General features: G+C 43.6%; 1 protein-coding gene across 1 annotated transcript in view; it reads right to left on the minus strand.

Moving 5' to 3' along the window:
* Nucleotides 1-17,414, minus strand: part of map3k1 (mitogen-activated protein kinase kinase kinase 1, E3 ubiquitin protein ligase) — a 61,523-nt gene that overhangs the window by 11,934 nt on the left and 32,175 nt on the right. The window contains exons 3-14 of the mRNA XM_063014076.1: nucleotides 16,798-17,025; nucleotides 16,500-16,700; nucleotides 16,170-16,286; nucleotides 14,473-14,621; nucleotides 12,562-12,683; nucleotides 11,452-11,533; nucleotides 9,392-9,581; nucleotides 8,061-8,327; nucleotides 3,314-3,435; nucleotides 2,332-2,423; nucleotides 2,043-2,235; nucleotides 315-1,554 (exon numbers count right to left, since the gene is read on the minus strand). Coding sequence (XP_062870146.1) covers nucleotides 315-1,554; nucleotides 2,043-2,235; nucleotides 2,332-2,423; nucleotides 3,314-3,435; nucleotides 8,061-8,327; nucleotides 9,392-9,581; nucleotides 11,452-11,533; nucleotides 12,562-12,683; nucleotides 14,473-14,621; nucleotides 16,170-16,286; nucleotides 16,500-16,700; nucleotides 16,798-17,025 — 3,003 coding nt within the window. The remainder of the gene's footprint in view (nucleotides 1-314; nucleotides 1,555-2,042; nucleotides 2,236-2,331; nucleotides 2,424-3,313; nucleotides 3,436-8,060; nucleotides 8,328-9,391; nucleotides 9,582-11,451; nucleotides 11,534-12,561; nucleotides 12,684-14,472; nucleotides 14,622-16,169; nucleotides 16,287-16,499; nucleotides 16,701-16,797; nucleotides 17,026-17,414) is intronic.

The following is a 17,414-nucleotide window of genomic DNA, read 5'->3' on the forward strand; positions in this document are numbered from 1 at the left end:
CTCGAGCACACAGTGAGTCACTGCTACTGCAGCAACCAAGTGATAGCGCATTAAGGCATCCCTTTTAATCAATTACGTTCACAAAACTAAATATGAAGTGAATAAAATTCATTTTACCATCATTCAATATTTATACTCGAATAATTTGATTGTCTTAATGTCTTTGTTATTCTGATTTTAAATAATTAATAAATAAAAAGCCGTTACAGCCAGATTTTGATTGGTAGTGGATAAAGATTAAACAGAACTAATTAAAACCTAATGAGGATCGTATAAGACTAAATAATAAATAAATTACATCCGCATGCACTTACATCCACCTGAATGATGATGACATCCTCTCCTTTCTCCACCTGCAGCTGCGGGATAACAGGCAGGGCGTCCTGAGATGCGGACATCGCCATGACGACCGACAGCGCCTCTTCTTCCTCCGCCTCCATTTTTTCTTTGCACTTCTGGTTCTGTGTGACATCTTGGCTGTAGCCGTCGTCTTTGCCCGTCTGTTCCGGTGACAGCACGGCCACCTCGGACTGAAAGGTCACTGTGCTGTCTGTCGCCGCTATGGAACTTTCCAGAAGGTCTTCCATGCTGGAGTTGAGCTCGGCCGAAGCGTCCAGGCCGCGGAACTTCTCGTCCACGGGTGTGAAGACGGCATCGTCGCTGGGGACGAACACCGAGACGCCGCTGCATCCAGGACTCTCTGATGGAGAGTAGTCCCGCAGGTCGAGCTTCATGGTGCTCTTGGGTCCAACGCATGGTGATTTTAGGCTCTCGGAGGTAGGAGAGGGTCGAGAGGGTTTGGGACAATGGACGTGGCTGGAGGGTAGGGGTCTGGCCTGGGTGAACACTGGAGAAGGTAGCTTGTCTGGCTCCTTTATTGTGCCTCCTCCACTTGAGGGTTTGGGCACTGGAAACTTACGCTGGGTCATGGGAGAGGAGTTGGTGAGCTTGCCCGGGATGAAACTATGAGGCCGGGCTTGAGAAGGGGAAGGCAGTGGGGGTGGCTGGCTAGAGGAGGATGAATGTGAATTAAGACAGTGACTGTGGGGTCTGAGCGGACCACGCAGTTGAATAGGTGGCTTTAAGGGGTCAGCAGGTCCAGTATTAAAGGAGGCCAATCTCTCGGTCATCTCGTCCATAGATTTGCCGCTGGATAGGCCACCTCGAGAAGCTTTGCTTTGAGAGGGTTTTTCATGCAGACAGTGTGTGGGTGAGCTCCTTTCGGTGGAGACAGGCGAGTTATGAGGTGCTGTGGGATCCAAGAAAGCGTCGCGGTGCTGCCCGGTGCCAGCCTGGACATCCTCGAGGCCTAGGTGTACAGCATCAAGGATGTCCATCTCTTCGGCGATGGCCAAAAGACGCCGGCGCATGCGGGCGTAATGGGTGGAGCTGGTGACGCTCAGCATGTCGAGCAGTTTGACGAAAACATGGGGTACGCGGGCCACCATGCGGGCAGCGCTCAGAAACACACGTCGAGACAGCTTTCCCACCATGGAGTGAGAGTTATCGATGGACTGCAGTGCAAAGCTAAGCAGACGGAGCAGCTTCTGGTACCTGGAATCAAAATAAAACCATAAACAGAACATGGATCAGTGTGAAAAGTATGCCCACTGATACCAGTATGGTATAGTATATGACCAAGCCACAAGGTAAATTGTAGGGCCAAAAGTATGTGGACATCCGACCATAAGCATACTGGACATACTGGGCATTCGTTTGGATTTTTCTAGCAGCTATAACAGGCATTTTGAAAAGGCTTTCCACAAGCTTTAAGTGTCTGTGGAAATTTGTGTCTATTTGGTAAACAGATCATTTGTAAGGTCAGGCACTGATTGCCTTTTACTGTGGCACCGATGTACCCCAAAAATGTTCAGTGGGGTTAAGGTTAGGGCTTTCTACATTGTTTTGCTGCATGTGTGCCAGAGACAGGTGTGGGCAAACCGTTTTCCCTCACTGGAGTCTCAATGAGGCCTCATAGGTCTAATTTAGAGGTCAGAACATACACACACTACAATATTTACTCATTACAGTCAGGTACTGACCTCTCTACTTGGTTCGAAGGCTGGCCGCAGTCTGCTGACGTGACGATATGGGGGTAGAACTCGGCCGGAAACTCCAGCAGCAACCTGTCGATCAGACAAAGACGGCCCAGAAGAGCCTGCCAGTTGTTAGCCTCTGTTGGGGAACCCAGGATGCAATTCAGCACGTAGTCCACTCCACCGATACCGATGGAACCTGAAAGAAAATACACTCGGTTTAAAAAAACACACAAAATAGGAACAGATTTGAGGGAAAATAAGTTCTGGGGATAGAAGAACATTAAATGTATACCTGCTTTGAGGATCTCTCTGCCCACAGCCAATTCTCCTACTTGGCCTTTACAGAGCTCCAGTAAGGTGGACACTGATAGCTGGCTGGTGCGACTGGAACAGGACACATACAACAGGACATTTATAATACAAATCTACAAAATACTGAACGGCTAATAATTATAAAATAAAAAACTGTTTCCTAAAGACTTTCTAATAATAAAAGACTAGTAGCACTTATTTAAGTCGTCAATACAGGCTTACAGGAACAGTTGAATTCTCCTATAGGATGTATTTTGCTTTTTGCTATTATAAGCTCTAAATCTGTACAATTTAACTCTTCAGATAACAGAACATGTATTCAGAAAACTCTGAAGTGCCTTAATTTGGGTCCGATCTCATATGGATACCACAAATCCTCAGCAAAAATGCAATTAAGCAATCTCTTTGTACTTAGAATCTTTGGAACAAGAAAATCTCATTCATTTGCATTTTTTGTTGCATTTCCATCAGTTGCAGGGCCGAAGTGGGTCTGGTTGTAACTGGAAGTATTAGGCGCAAGGAAGTAATACCCTGAACATGGCACCAATCCATCGCAGGGCTTCGTCCTCCAGACAGAGCCAATCATGTCTGTGTGGACGCCTCACCAGCTGATAGCACCGCTGAGATTCATAGTTGGATCCCAGCGGTGGTTGGCTATGGCATAATAGACGGCTACTGCGCCAGTCGAGCACCTAAAATTCACCTTATTCATATTCACCTTATTCTAACAATGTTCTTGTTAAAGCACATTTGGCCACAATTATTGACCTCCCAACAACTGCCCTTGGGCTTCAACAAGTATGCTTGTTAGCAGAGGGAAATGTATTGAAACTACTAGCAGTAACCACACCGGTAAATGATGAAGTACAATTTTTTATTTTCATCATTAGATGGCAGTATGAGACCTTTAAAACCAGAACCCTAAACCACATTTTGTTGACACAAATATGAGAAAGTTGCACCTGTTTGCATCAGCACATTTAACCAAGATGGTCTCCACCACAGGCCGAAGCAGCTGCTGCAGACGACTGCGCTCCGAAAGAGAGTGGCACGGCGTGTACACCAGCATGGCCCTCAGGGTTTTCTACGCAAGAGAAAATGCACAAATGTGGACTGTTAACACTCAACATGAACACTAGTATGGCTTTACAGGCTAGATTACACTAAATGTGTGTAAAATCATAAAACCCAAACTGTTTAGACAGACCTACATGATTTAAATATAAACATGAGTGTTTATGCATTTTTATTTAAGCATTTTCTGCAACCGCTTGTTTTCCTTCCAATTTAGAGTAGTCAATTTGTCTTCTGCTGCTGGGAACCCTGTTAATGTCCAAGGAGGGTAACCCCTTCTTGAGCGGAAGCGTTTGGATGGTGCAGTGGCAGAAAACTCTAGCCCACCAGAGCTGAGATCTCAAGCTCTTAAGTTTGAATCTCAGCCCTGCTATCAGCCAGCCAGGTGCTTACAGACACATGACTGGCTGTGTGACTGTAAGGGCCGGGACAATGGCTAGACAGGGTTTCCTCATAACTGCTACAATTGTGGTCTCTGCTGGCTGCTCTGATGGGAATAATGGAGATCAGCCAGTGTTTCTCGCAAAAGTCATATGCAGGTAAAAAAAAATGGGCCGGTACTGGTGTCGGAGGTGGGCGTGTGACCGTTGAGGTGGAGGTCTGAAGCAGTAGAGATGAATTACGATCAAGTATTTGGATACAACAAGACTGGACTAAAAATAGGAGGGAAAATGCCTTGTACAGTAAATGAAATTCTTTATTCATATATCCCAGCTTCTTTAAAAGGGGGTTCTGGTTTGGCTACTATAAAATGCCCAGTGGTGTGAGAGTGTGAGTGAGTGGGTAAGTGTGTACAGGGTGTAGCGCAGCGTCTGTTCCTGCCATGTGTCCAGTCTTACCAAGTGGTGTAGAAACTACCATGACCCTGATACAGACAAAGCCAATAAATTATAGCCAAATATTTCAGGTTGATATATGAAATGCACCCTGTTAATACAACCTGTCTGCTTTGGTAAATGTTTACTTTATATTGATTATGCATTTTGCTTTTTTTTGGAAGGGGGGGGGGGGGCTCCCTGCATCACCCCATCCAAGCAAATTTAAAGGTGGTACCTTCTAGTAAATGAAAAATCATATACATGTCGTTGCCTTTATTTTAAATAGACAGAAAGACTAATCACAAGCGATTTGGTTGGTGTCTGGTTAATGGTATTTGGATTCTGGCACTAGGCCCATGTAACACTACCCAACATCGGGTTTGTAATGCAGTGTCACAGTGCCAAAAGTGTGCACATTATAGCCTGACTATTCTTGCAAGAACAAGGACAGCAACATCTGAAGCAAAGATCTTGACACGTTTGCAGAGTAGTGCACTCAGCATGTGTTTAAGAAAGTGTGTGAGAAAAAGTTCACCCTGACCCTGACTACCAGGGACGACTGGGGAGTGGTGAGTGATAGTGCATTGTACTGGAGCATTGCCCAGCACTGATAGGCTCGGCTCCGACTCTCCTTCACACTCCAGCTCCCCACATACACGTTCTCCAACCTACACCTTTCCCAGGCTACAGAAGACGAAAAATAAACCCGGATTAAATCCGAACACTCACTGGTCAGCAGTATATAACCTTATTCTGTCATGAGATACTCAACGGTCAGCTCAGCATTCAGCCAGTACAGAAATGTATTCCCATAAACTACCACATACTAAGCAGAACATTAAAGCTTTTACTTTAATACTAAGTTATAGCACGAGGCTTTTCCTGGAACAAAAGTGCTGGTGGTATTTATACTCCATGGATACCATCCCCCTCTTTCTTTGTTTAAAAAATACAGCAAAAATCCGACAACACTCAATATTCCGGAAAGCCCCGGAAAAAGACAGAACTGTTCTTGTTTTTATAAAGCGCTGGAGCCACAAGCCTCAGGGAAGATTCGAACTCCCAGACCCAGACGTCTGCCACAAAAACAGTCACCGAGAGCTACTGTTCTTTAAAAGAAGCAGAATGAGGTTAAGAGTGGGGGGAAAATAAGAGACCTTTACGTTCAATCCCGGCTTGAAGATCCCTGCGGTTCTGTAGGCTTCCTGGTTTAAAGTGAACTTTAGAACTAACCACTGTTATGGGTTGCAACACTGAACTTTGGTCCTGCTCAGATAGCTCCGAATAAACACTCAGCGCTCAATAAAGCTCTGGAATTAACAATAATAAATACTCTTCAGGTCTCAGAGGCTTCGACTAAGCACTACTTTCAGACAAATGATTTAAACATCAAATCTGACTTGGTGTGCTAGGTATTTTCGATTTTCTATATCAGACACCAGTCTAACCACTGAAAAAATATGAACCACTGGGTAATTATTGGTTTTTCTGGTTGTACTATTTATAGGTATGTGTTTGAGTAAAATAAACAGTTTGTTTTTCTCTATAAACTACTGACATTTTCCTCAATTTCAAATTGTCATTTAGTGCATTTGCATCCACAACATTTATAGTAAAAATGCAGTGCTTTAAAATAACAAATTCATATTTATTTTTAAAGAACAATATTAATGCTTTAACTGACACGTGTGCAGTAGCCGAATGCATCTTTTCACCCGCACGAGGCGAGTTCATATTCGGATCAGCTTTGTGTACGGAGAGACACACCCTGATCAACGCATTATCCCTCGTCTCTGTGCAGGTGCCATCAATCAGCCAGCAGAGGTCGTAATTGCATCAGCCATGAGAGAGTCCCTCTATCCAGCTTCCCACCCTGTATGAACAACTAGCCAATCGTTGTTTGTGTAGGCGCCCAGCCCCCTGCCCAGCCAGATGGCACAGCTGAGACTCAATACAATGTATTCGAAATCCCAGCTCTGGTGTGCTAGCGTATTTTACCTCTGCACCACCTTTGTGGCCAAAAAGCCATAATATCAGGAGAACAAATAAGGTTGGGAAGCAAAACACAAAACGGCAAGTACTGGGTACAAACTGAATTTCAGTTCTGCTTATCAGTAACAAAACATGATAAACCCTTTATTATTAGAAACAAAAGATGGCTATTTGCAATAATGTACGCACAATATCTTGCCAGGACCTGTCTATGTTACACATCAACACAACAGCATGCCCGAGCTAGCAACCATGGCTAACTTTGAGACAGCGTGGTATATGGGCTGTGGTAAATGGACAAAAATGTAGCTTTACTTTATAAAACAAAACAACAAAAAGGCTGATATGCTGACTTTCTTAACAAGAACACACCCTCTGTTTTATGTTTTGACTTTGTTTATTTGGTTGCAGGCAGCTGTGTGTTCTGTGTGTGCACTGAATAACCTGTAGTTCCTGCATTTTGCCTCTGTTGCTGCTCCGAGATGATTTTTTATGATCCACAAAGTTAAATCAGTTCATCTGGACACAAAGTTTGGTGTGGAGATATGTTTGTCACTCATCCAAGTGACTTCCTTCAGTCTGAGATGGTGGTGAAAACCCAAGCTTACATGCAGCCTCAGTGTGATTTGCATATGGAACTGATCACCTGTTCTACTCTCATCCGTGCCAGTTCATTCTAACCAACCGTGCTTAACAGAGACATTTATCAAAATAAGTCGGGTTGGTGTTGTGCAACTTCCCGCATTTGAGGTAAAACCCTGGCGCCTTTGTAGTCATGAGAAGACACAAGCCGCCGTGCTTGTGACCGGGTCATGTGACTGGGTCACATGCAGGGACTTGAAGCATGTCATGCACAGCGGTGGTCAAGTAAACACTTGATATGTATTAGTGGTCAAATAAGTGGTGGAACTGTGATGGATATTCACCTCAAAGAGAGGATAATAGAAAAGAGTGACGATGTAGACCAGTACAGTTAGATCTGGATCACTTGCAGAATTATAAGGACAAAGCAACATGATCTACCACCGCTTTATCCTGGTCAGGGTCACAATGGGATCGTTTTCCCCAGAATCACTGGGCACAATCCAGTAACATACAGCAAACAGGACACCAATCTACTGTGAAAACTTGGCCATCCCCACTCCTTAGACATCGCCAATCAGGTCTGTGTGTAGTTGCCTGACCTTCTGATTAAAACCCTGGATCCCAGAAGGAGTAGGCTAGTGTAATTTAACCGCACCCAGGTGGGTAGCACTGTCACCTGACAGCAAGAAGGTCCTGGGTTCGATTCCTAGGTGAAGCAATACGGGTCCAATTTAAATAGAGTTTTCACGTTTTACCAGTGTTTGCTTGGGTTTCCTCCAGGAGCTCAGATTTCCTCTCACAGTCCAAAGACTTGCAGTCGGGATAATTGGAAATACCAAAGTCCCCTGGGTATAAGTGTGTATGTGTGTGTTTGCCCTGTGTGTGACCTGTCTGGAGTGTTTCTTGCCTTTCGCCCAATGAAATCAGATAACCCTTAATAGGATAAACAGACTATGAATGAATGAATGAATGATTATAATAAACAGATTTTGATTATTAAACAAATGTCAAATCAAATAAAACTATAGTGCAATATTTACTATAAAAAGACCCACTTTCAGATCTGTATCTTGTACTACTGTGTCATCACCGCATTAACAATTTTCTAAATAGGCTTATTCTAGTGTGTGGTAACAGAGAGCCTCAGTGTGAGTACAGTGATAATTGGAGTTGGAGCGGGTTGGAGGTAGACAGCAGCACTATAATTGAGTATAATGTAGGTCAGGATGACGAGTCTCACCAGGGCGGCCACGTAGACTTTGTACACGGGGTCCGCACAGACCATGGAGAGCACGCTGCAGCATGATTCTACCACCACTTCCCCTGAGAGTTCACTTCCTGCTGCTCCAAACTCCGCCCCCGCTCCTGCATTGGCGCTCGCCATCGAGTGCTCCCCGTTGGCCAGGAGCAGAGCGCCGCTGACGTCATGTGACAGACGCCGCAGTGCCATCTCTCTGATATTCCAGTTCCGGGAGAACAGGCAGCCAACGAGTTCTATACCAAAGACCTGACAAGGAAGAAGTGCAGCAGTTAGTAAGGGATTAAGCATGATAGCTAATGGCACTTATGGTTATCCTTGCTTTTACTTTTATTTCAGCAGCTCAGAAAGAAATTACGGAAATAACGGAAAATGAATCGGGGCGGTGTAACATCTGATTGTTACAAATAAACATTATACAACATTGATAATCTTACTGACGGTTATAAAAACTGCCCTTTGCTATTTTGTTAGACTATATGAAAGTACAGTATGTGTTTGAATGCAATACCTTCACCCTGAATGGATCTCCCCCTGGTTAAGGAGAGCCGGGACTAACACACGCACCCTCCGACACATGTGCAGTAGCCGACTCCATCTTTTCATCTGCACGAGGTGAGTTCATATGTGGATCAGCTTTGTGTATGGAGAGCCACACCCTGATCCTCTTTATTCCTTGACTCTGTGCAGGCGCCATCATTCAGCCACCATAGGTCATAACTGCATCAATCATGAGGTCCCTTCCGGCATCCTTCCTTAAACAACAGCCAATCGTTGTTCATGTAGGCGCCTATGAAGTTCGAAACGTCGGCTCTGGTGTGCTAGCATGTTTTACCGCTGTGCCACCTGATTGCCTGGACTTAGTTTTAGGTCGCCTATGTATGGTTTGATGCAGATCCCAAATGGATGAATTTTGGGTTGGTGGACGTGATGGGTGTATTGTTCTGTATACTGTATTTCTGGGGTTACCCATGGTTCTGATTGTATATTGTAATGCTAATTTTAGCCTTCTGAGTTCAAGCGAGGGTTCTAGTGCTTCTATGGTTATGGAGATATAACATTTCTGTTGCTTAGAGGCAGGATTGAGAGTCTGTACATATCAGTGCTCTTCGTAAACCTGAGATCCTAACATGTTCTATGGGCATTCGTAGAGCGTGTGCTTATGCTATGTAAATTGAGCTGTTTGAAGGGTTTGGGTTTTCCAAAGCTGGTCACCTACTATTAGACTAATGTTAGTAAAATATGAGAGAATCAGATGGAATACGGTGCTCTAAAGCAATAGGAATTACAAGACAATGTAAATAGAGGTTCACCTTGATCCATGGTTCAGCTAGCTCTTTATATGTCTGAGGGATCTGCTGCACTCCATAGTGGGGCAGAGAGAAGTCACTCTCATGAGCCACCCTCTGACCTTCGACATTTGATGAGGATGAAGAAGCGGATGAAGATACCTGGCTTTGGGAGCGACTGGAAGAACTCTCGGCTGTTGATGCTGGTTCATGACTGAACACAAACACACACACACACACACACACATATACGTTATGGGATCCATCATGTCCAAAATGTATTATTGCTAGGCAAGTACAAATACAAAACTGGTAGCTCCAACACAAAATCAGACTAGCTTGGGCTACAGTGCTTGTGATTAGTAAAGCGGCTGTAATTATGTGTTGCTCTTCTGCTCAGAACTACATAAAAAAAAACTGTGCTAATGTCAACAGACTTAGAAGAAAACTTGGCATCTTCAACTCAGCGTACAAACATGATTCATTTAGTCAAATGACAATAATTGCTGTTTGAGGAAGAAAAACAACAGGGTACGGTTTCAGGCCTTTGTGTGGGGTGAATCCCGTTTCTCAGAAATATATTAGACAGTGAACCTGACTAGCTGCTAGCGTTTCAGCCCTGAGCAGACACACAAAACACAGGTGGAGTCTCGCTGTCTGGCTCACCTAACCACTGAGAGAAGATCCGACAAACCGAATTCCAACACGATGAGGCACATGTAGCACCTGAACATCAACAACACAATGCCACCTTAAGACTAGGTTTGTTGATTGTAATGTAATAGCCACAATTACTAAATGTAAAGACCCCAGTTAGCAGTAGTCAATTACAGGTACGGCATGTATGGCAAAAGCTTTGGAACCTTGTTTGGAACCACGAACCAGTTTCATATAAAAGATCATTTCACTGACCAGCAGGGGCGGGAGGATTTAAAATAGAGTAACTGTAGAATTGAAAATCAGTGTAAATCCTGAGCTTTTTTCCCGGCAACGAGATGCTGCTCCCACCTAGTGGTGATTGGGGACAATAACACCCAAAGAGTACTGGAAATGTAATTGCTCTTGTAGCAATCTCTAATTACTTATTCTTTCTGTGCAGCCTGGTGGTTGGGGACCACTGATTTAAAAGATCCACATTAGAGTACCAAAGAGCTCATGCTAAGTGTGGCATATATTCAATTTAGCTTTTGGGTAAAAATTAACAAACAAAAAAAAAGCATTCCTTGTGGTTTTTGGATGCGAATTAGCAGACAAGCCTACTAGTAACAGTCTCGTCTGCAAATCAATGGCAGCTGTTACTAACTCTTATTAATAATCAGCATTAATGCTGATGCTAATGCTATAACAGCAACCACAGAGCAAAGCCAAGGCCTGATCACACCTAGGAACGGCATAGTCCCATTTCCACCCAGTAAATCAGCACCATCTGCTGCGACTCCCCAGCCATAAGTAAATATATCTTATTACACCTAGATTAGACTGAGTCTCAATAAAATGAAAATTTAAAGCCGTGGTTGTTGAATGGTGGCTGAACTGGGTCAGCACCAGTGAGCTAAAGGTCTAATTTGGGCCTGTTGACAGTAGAATTCCTGGAACTGTCTGTTGGTTCATATTAGACTTCATGTGAGTGACTTGGCACACAGTATCAGCAGGGGCTAGCATAGCCTTCCGTCTGCATGTGTTGTTTTCACACAGGCCCATTTTTTTCCACGTTGCCTACAAAAAGCAATGCATCCCTGACACAGCGGCCGCTCCTTCCTCACTTCCTGAACCTCATCCAATTGTCTTATCTCAGAGCTTCACTGCCTGCCTTCCTGCCCTTTCACCTCAAACACACGCAGGTGCTTCCTGGACAGACTGGAAACTCCGAAAACTGTCCCAATAGCCAAACTAAACAAAAGCTCATCAGTGCTAGAGCATTTCTAAAGGCTTGTATTAGAGAAATAATCCATAAATCCTAACGGGAATCCTCAGGAAAACGTACGGCACCTGTCAGGAACCATTTTTAATGCTCTTGCTTTAAATCAAAGCCGTGTGTAGCCTTGTTTTATTAGAATACTTCAGATTTTCAAAGGTCTTTTCACCTGTAAAAGTCATGTGATTTCCATTTGGCTCGACACAAAGGGCAGATCAATGGTTCGTGGTTTCTCCTACATTCTTCTGCCCCTGAAAGACAAAAGCAAGGCAGAGCGATTTTTTTTAATACAAATATATCATGGTAAATAGGACTTGAACTATGATAACCTCCATGTATACAGTCAAGTCGGAAAGTCTGCACACCCCTTTCACCTTCTCCACATCTATTACATTACAGACTCATTATATAATAGATCGAGTTCAATTCTACACAAAATAGCCCACAATGACAAAGTGAAAGCAGGTTTTTAGACGTGTGCTAATGTATTAAAAATCAAAATGTAAAATATCATATGTACACAAGTGTGCACACCCTTTGATATGACACCCAAAAGTGAGCTGATACTGATTTAGATGTTTCTACAGTTTAATTGGAGTCCATCTGTGGTATATTCAATTGATTGGACATGATTGGGGATTGCCAACACCTGCCTATATAAGGATAAGGTCCCACAGTTGACAGTGCATATCAGAGCAAACTCCAAGCCATGGGGTCAAAGGAATTATCTGCAGACCTCAGAAACAGGATTGTGTCAAGGCAAAGATCTGGAGAAGGGTACAGAAAAATTGCTACAGCTTTACAGATCCCAAAGAGCACAGTGGAAACATCATTTATAAATGGGAGAAGTTTGGAACCACCAAGCTTGTAGCTTCTTTCCCAGCTTAATTACTTAGTTCGTGTGTTGCAGTCACACCCCTTGCTAACAGGCATATAAAATTCTAGTGATGAAATAAAACATTGCTTTTAAGTTTGTGGCCTGTTTCTGTATGACTATGCCCCTTTGCACAAAGTGAGATTAGACATAGTGTTTGATAAGTTTGGGATAAATTGGCATGTTGACTGCAAAGCAAGCCTTCTTGTCCAGCAGTACTGCCTGACCTCAAATATGCTCCTTTGAGTCTGTAACAGCTGTAGAAGGGAGGTCCACACTCATAATCCAGTGTCCACATACTTTTGATCATATGTACCATGGTGCAGCATTAATATAATACAGCAAAAGATTTTGGTATTGGTGTGTCTGTAGGTAAATCAGTATAGATTGTGTATATGGACTCACATATAGACATGCAATGATGGTGCAGCTTGTTTCTGCAGCCCTCCTCACACACGGTCAGACTCTCCTCGTCCAGCATGTCCAGCAGACAGATCGGACACATCTGCTCTTCCTCATCCTTCATACTGTAGATGGACAAGACAAAATAGTGTTTAAAAAACTATCAATAAATCAGCATTCTTTGATACTGAATTTCAGCGGTGCTATCGGCCAGTCGGGCACCCACACAGACATGATTGGCATATGTCCAGCACTGCAGCAGAATGAGTACTGACCAATCAGATCACATCTTAGTATAAATAATTATTAACTTCCCAAAACTAACACAGGATTAGAGCAACATCCCAACTGGAATTCACTTCTTATGGCCCAGTATACCTAAAAAGTGCAAAACAAGCAGGTCCAACCTCACTGATTGAAACACTTGAATGAATTTAATATAAAAATACACAAGAAAAATAATACACCAAGAGAAAAACTATATATACTCGTTTTAAGCCTTTTTATTAGTTGTGGCTTAAAGCCAGCTTTAAAAGTAGCACACATGCATTAACACACAGGAATAGGCCAATAATATAAAAGGGCAGGCCACACCTCGTTCTATCACGCACAGGCTGCACATGATTCCCAGGCTGCAGCTTGAGAATCCCTGTTGTATAAATATCCAAATGTGTACAAAAGCATGGTAGCAGTAAATCTTCAGAAAAAAAACACAGATCCAACAGTCACAATGTATTTAACTCGAGTTTTACTCTGGGCACTGAACTCAACTCAACTTAGTGTGCATTTTGCTCTCCACAGCTGAACCTTCTTGCATTTAATGAGAATTGCGGGTCTCATTTTACTGCAATTCAGCATCTAAACACGGAGTCAAATTTAGAACAAGACCTGCATAATATACACCGATAAGGCATAACATTATGACCCCCTTCCTAATACTGTGTTGGTCCCCCTTTAGCTCCCAAGACAGCCCTGACCCGTCGAGGCATAGACTCCACTAGACCCCTGGAGGTGTGCTGTGGTATCTGGCACCAAGATGTTAGCAGCAGATCCTTTAACTCCTGTAAGTTGTGAGGTAGGGCCTCCATGGATCGAACTTGTTTGTCTAGCACATCCCACAGATGCTCGATTGGATTGTGGCAGGGTGCATTATCCTGCTGAAAGAGGCCACAGCCATCAGGGAATACCGTTTCCATGAAAGGGTGTACATGGTCTGCAGCAACGCTTAGGTAGGTGGTACGTGTCAAAGTAACATCCACATGGATGGCAGGACCCAAGATTTTCCAGCAGAACATTGCCCAAAGCATCACACTGCCTCCACCCGGCCATCCATGTGATGTAAAAGAAAACGTGATTCATCAGACCAGGGCACCTTCTTCCATTGCTCCGTGGTCCAGTTCCGATGTTCACGTGCCCATTGTTGGCGTTTTCTGCGGTGGACATGGGTCAGCATGGGCACCCTGACTGGTCACCACTCTGGTGCACTGTGTATTCTGACACCTTTCTATCAGAACCAGCATTAACTTCTTCAGCAATCTGAGCTACAGGAGCTCGTCTGTTGGATCTGACCACACGGGTCAGCCTTCGCTCCCCACGTGCATCAATGAGCCTTGGCCGCCCATGACCCTGTCGCCGGTTTACCACTGTTAATTCCTAGATACTGACCACTGCAAATCTCACAAAAAACTGAACTGGATGTAAACATACAAAAAGTACTTTCGTTTCCATTTAAATTTGTCTTTGCAGCAAACATTTGACTATCAAACTCCAAAGCTATATAAAACTTACAGCATGAAAACATGTTTTGACCAGAAGGCTCAGTAGTTCTTTCTAGGCTTTAAGCATATTTAATGCTTCTCCACCCATTTTTACTGCTCAAATCTGGCACAGTGTCTCAGTCAATCCAGTACTGACCTGCTTTCATTGCTGGAGGGTGAGGAGGTGGAGGTGCTGTTGGTGTGGGAGTTGGACATGCGTGAAACGAACTTCTGGATGGTGCTGCGAGAGGGGGCTTTGATGCGAGAGTTCCGCCGATTGTGATACTTCTGAAAGAGGCTCTCCACCTAAACACGAGATGACCAACAGATACATATTAAGAGATGTAGACGTTGCATATTTTTTTTGTTTATGCAGCAGTATGAGGTGACTTAGTGCCTATAATGGTACCCACTTTAAACAACCAGTTGTCTACAGAAGTATAAGATTTAGTAGCTTGAGCCAGATCTAGCCGGCTTGGGCTCACTGTGTAGTCGAATAGCCAATTTTGGAATGGAAGTTTAGAAAGAGTTTGTTGTTTGTAATACTACAATGTTTGAGCTTGTGAACTAAAGTTAGTACATTGCAGTTAGCTTAAGTGTGATTGTTGGATGCCAACAGTAGTTAATGCTTTGCTGTTTGGGTAATGTTTGATACTAAAGCTTTGTTTGATTTATGAATATAAACTTTTGAACTTCTTGTACACCTCACTTTGAAGGACTTTTATGAACCACCCATTAGGGAAGTCACTTTTGTTTCTTTTTTTCTTTGGCACTGTTTATCAGTCTACCAGTCATCTTTTTTGTTCAATAAAATCCCATTAAAATATATTGGTGTCAACCGTGTCATTCATTTCCAGCAAGCTCCACACTCTCTTTACATTTACAGTTTTAGCATTGTACACATTGCAAGCTAATGAGGGTTAAGGGCCTTGTTTAAGGGTCCAACAGTGGCAACCTGGCAGATGTGGGGTTCCAGTTACTAGTCCTGTACTTTAACCACTGAGCTACCACTGCCCACTGTCTCTCTGTTACACCATTGTGTACCCTTAGATCACCACCTAGCAGGGGTCCATAACATCTGGAAGTAGTATGCATGTTTCCATATTTCCAAAATATGTGGATCTAATGAAAAACTACTTTTAAGACTCACCAAAGTGGCAAAAGCTATAGCAATCAGTACTGTGATTATCTGGCTGAAAAATACAGTCTACCAAAGCATAGAAACATGTACAAGACACACCTCATTTTTAAGTTGAGGTGTTTCAGCTACATATATTGCTAAAGTGTGTATAAATAAGTGTATAAAAATAAATAGTACGCTTCAAAGTATGTGGAGGCAATTTGGAAAACGGCCCATCCAGCATGACCATGCCTGTGTATGTGGTTTGAAGAGGATGTTGTGGAGCAACTAGACCAGCAACTCCATATTAACAGCCATGGGTATGGCATGGGATGTCTGTCTACTGCTGAGATCTAGGGTTTGAATCCCCAGCTGTGCAATCAGCCAGTTGGGCATGTACACACAAACACAACTGGCTACGTCCATACAGTCAGAGGAATCCATACAGTATGAGGAATCAAGGACGGTATACTGAATGTACCATCATACCACCCAGCACTAGGTGGAAGGATTGATTGGCGTCCTGTCAAGGGTGTGTTACTGAATTGTGTACCGTGTTTCCATGGAAACCAGACCCAATATGACCCAGAACAGGATAAAGCAGCAGTAAAAACTTAAACCTGAATGAATGACTAACAAGCTCATGATGAGCTGACCACAAATGTGCAAGAATTTTCAGTTTGAGAGTATTGTATAGAGCAATAGGTTTCATGCCCTGTGCTGCTTCATCTCACCTCAAAGTTCTTGAGGGTCTTTCTCCAGAGAAGTGGATCTGACGACTCCAGCTGAAAGACTCTCAGCATGACGAAAAGCACGTGGATGCAGAAAGCCCCTCGACCACAGCTGCATGTCTGATAAACAAATAGTTTGTTATGCATTTTTCACTTGAATACACTTGCAATAACGTTAACCATTTTGGTCTAGTCCAGGTTCCTTGTGTCAAGTCCATGTGAGCCACGTGACCTAGGAAGCTCAGTCAGTCCAAAAAGGTGGAAAAACACCATGCTGCAAACTTTACATTAGCATTTGCATTCAACTTTTGACCCTCAGAATGTGATGCTTACCTGAGGACCAATGAAGACACGGTACTTATTGTCAGGGCTGTCTCCTCCAATCAAAAACGAGTTAGGTCCTATTTGCTGGAGCAGGTACAGACGAGCCCTCATGACCTTGTTTACCCTGCGATTGGTCTCCTCCGGACTGTAAGGGGAGAAGCCGTCGGGTGACGGAGCTCGCCGAGGGGGCGTTACCCTGCCGCTCTGAAACTACACAAACCAGAAGTATCCATAAATCCATAAGTAATAATAAATATCAATAATGATTCAATCAGTCATGTGTGCTAGATTATGTAAGTAGGCTCACAGGAACTGGGGATGCCCTCTTCCTGCGTACACCCGGAGACTCTGGTTTGCTAGCCATTCTGGTAGATGAGAAATTGGAAGAGCTGGAGGACGAGGAAGATGGACCAGGGGAAGGACTGCGCCGTCCTTTACTCTGAGAGGAAGATGAGCTTACATTGTCACTGCCAGTCTCCAGCGCTGGTTGACCAACTTCACTGCTGTCTGGTCGCAAAGGGATTGGCTTCACAACCTAAGTGGAGTATATACACCATTATTTTGATCTACACACATCTACTAGGGCCACTCAATGACAGTCTAGCTAGTGCTGATCTTTTAAATTAGAAATAAATTTAAATTAAAAGAAATGATGTTTGCCCTATCACACATTCATCTATAAAAAAGCATCTGGGTTTTTAATTTTGACCATTTTTAGGAGCTATTTATTGACTAATATAATTGATTGTTGACAATGCCATCATAAGCAAGCTACACCAGGTATCCAATCTGTCGTTTAACATTATATCTTATGCACTGGCACACAGGCACTTGGGTAGCGCAGCAGTCAACAGCGCTAGTCCAATACTGCTGGGATCCAGTGTGTGAATCCCAAGTGCTACTATTGGCCAGTTGGGCGTCTAC

Source organism: Trichomycterus rosablanca, chromosome 18 (assembly GCF_030014385.1).
Source record: "Trichomycterus rosablanca isolate fTriRos1 chromosome 18, fTriRos1.hap1, whole genome shotgun sequence".
Classification (NCBI taxonomy): Eukaryota; Metazoa; Chordata; class Actinopteri; order Siluriformes; family Trichomycteridae; genus Trichomycterus; species Trichomycterus rosablanca.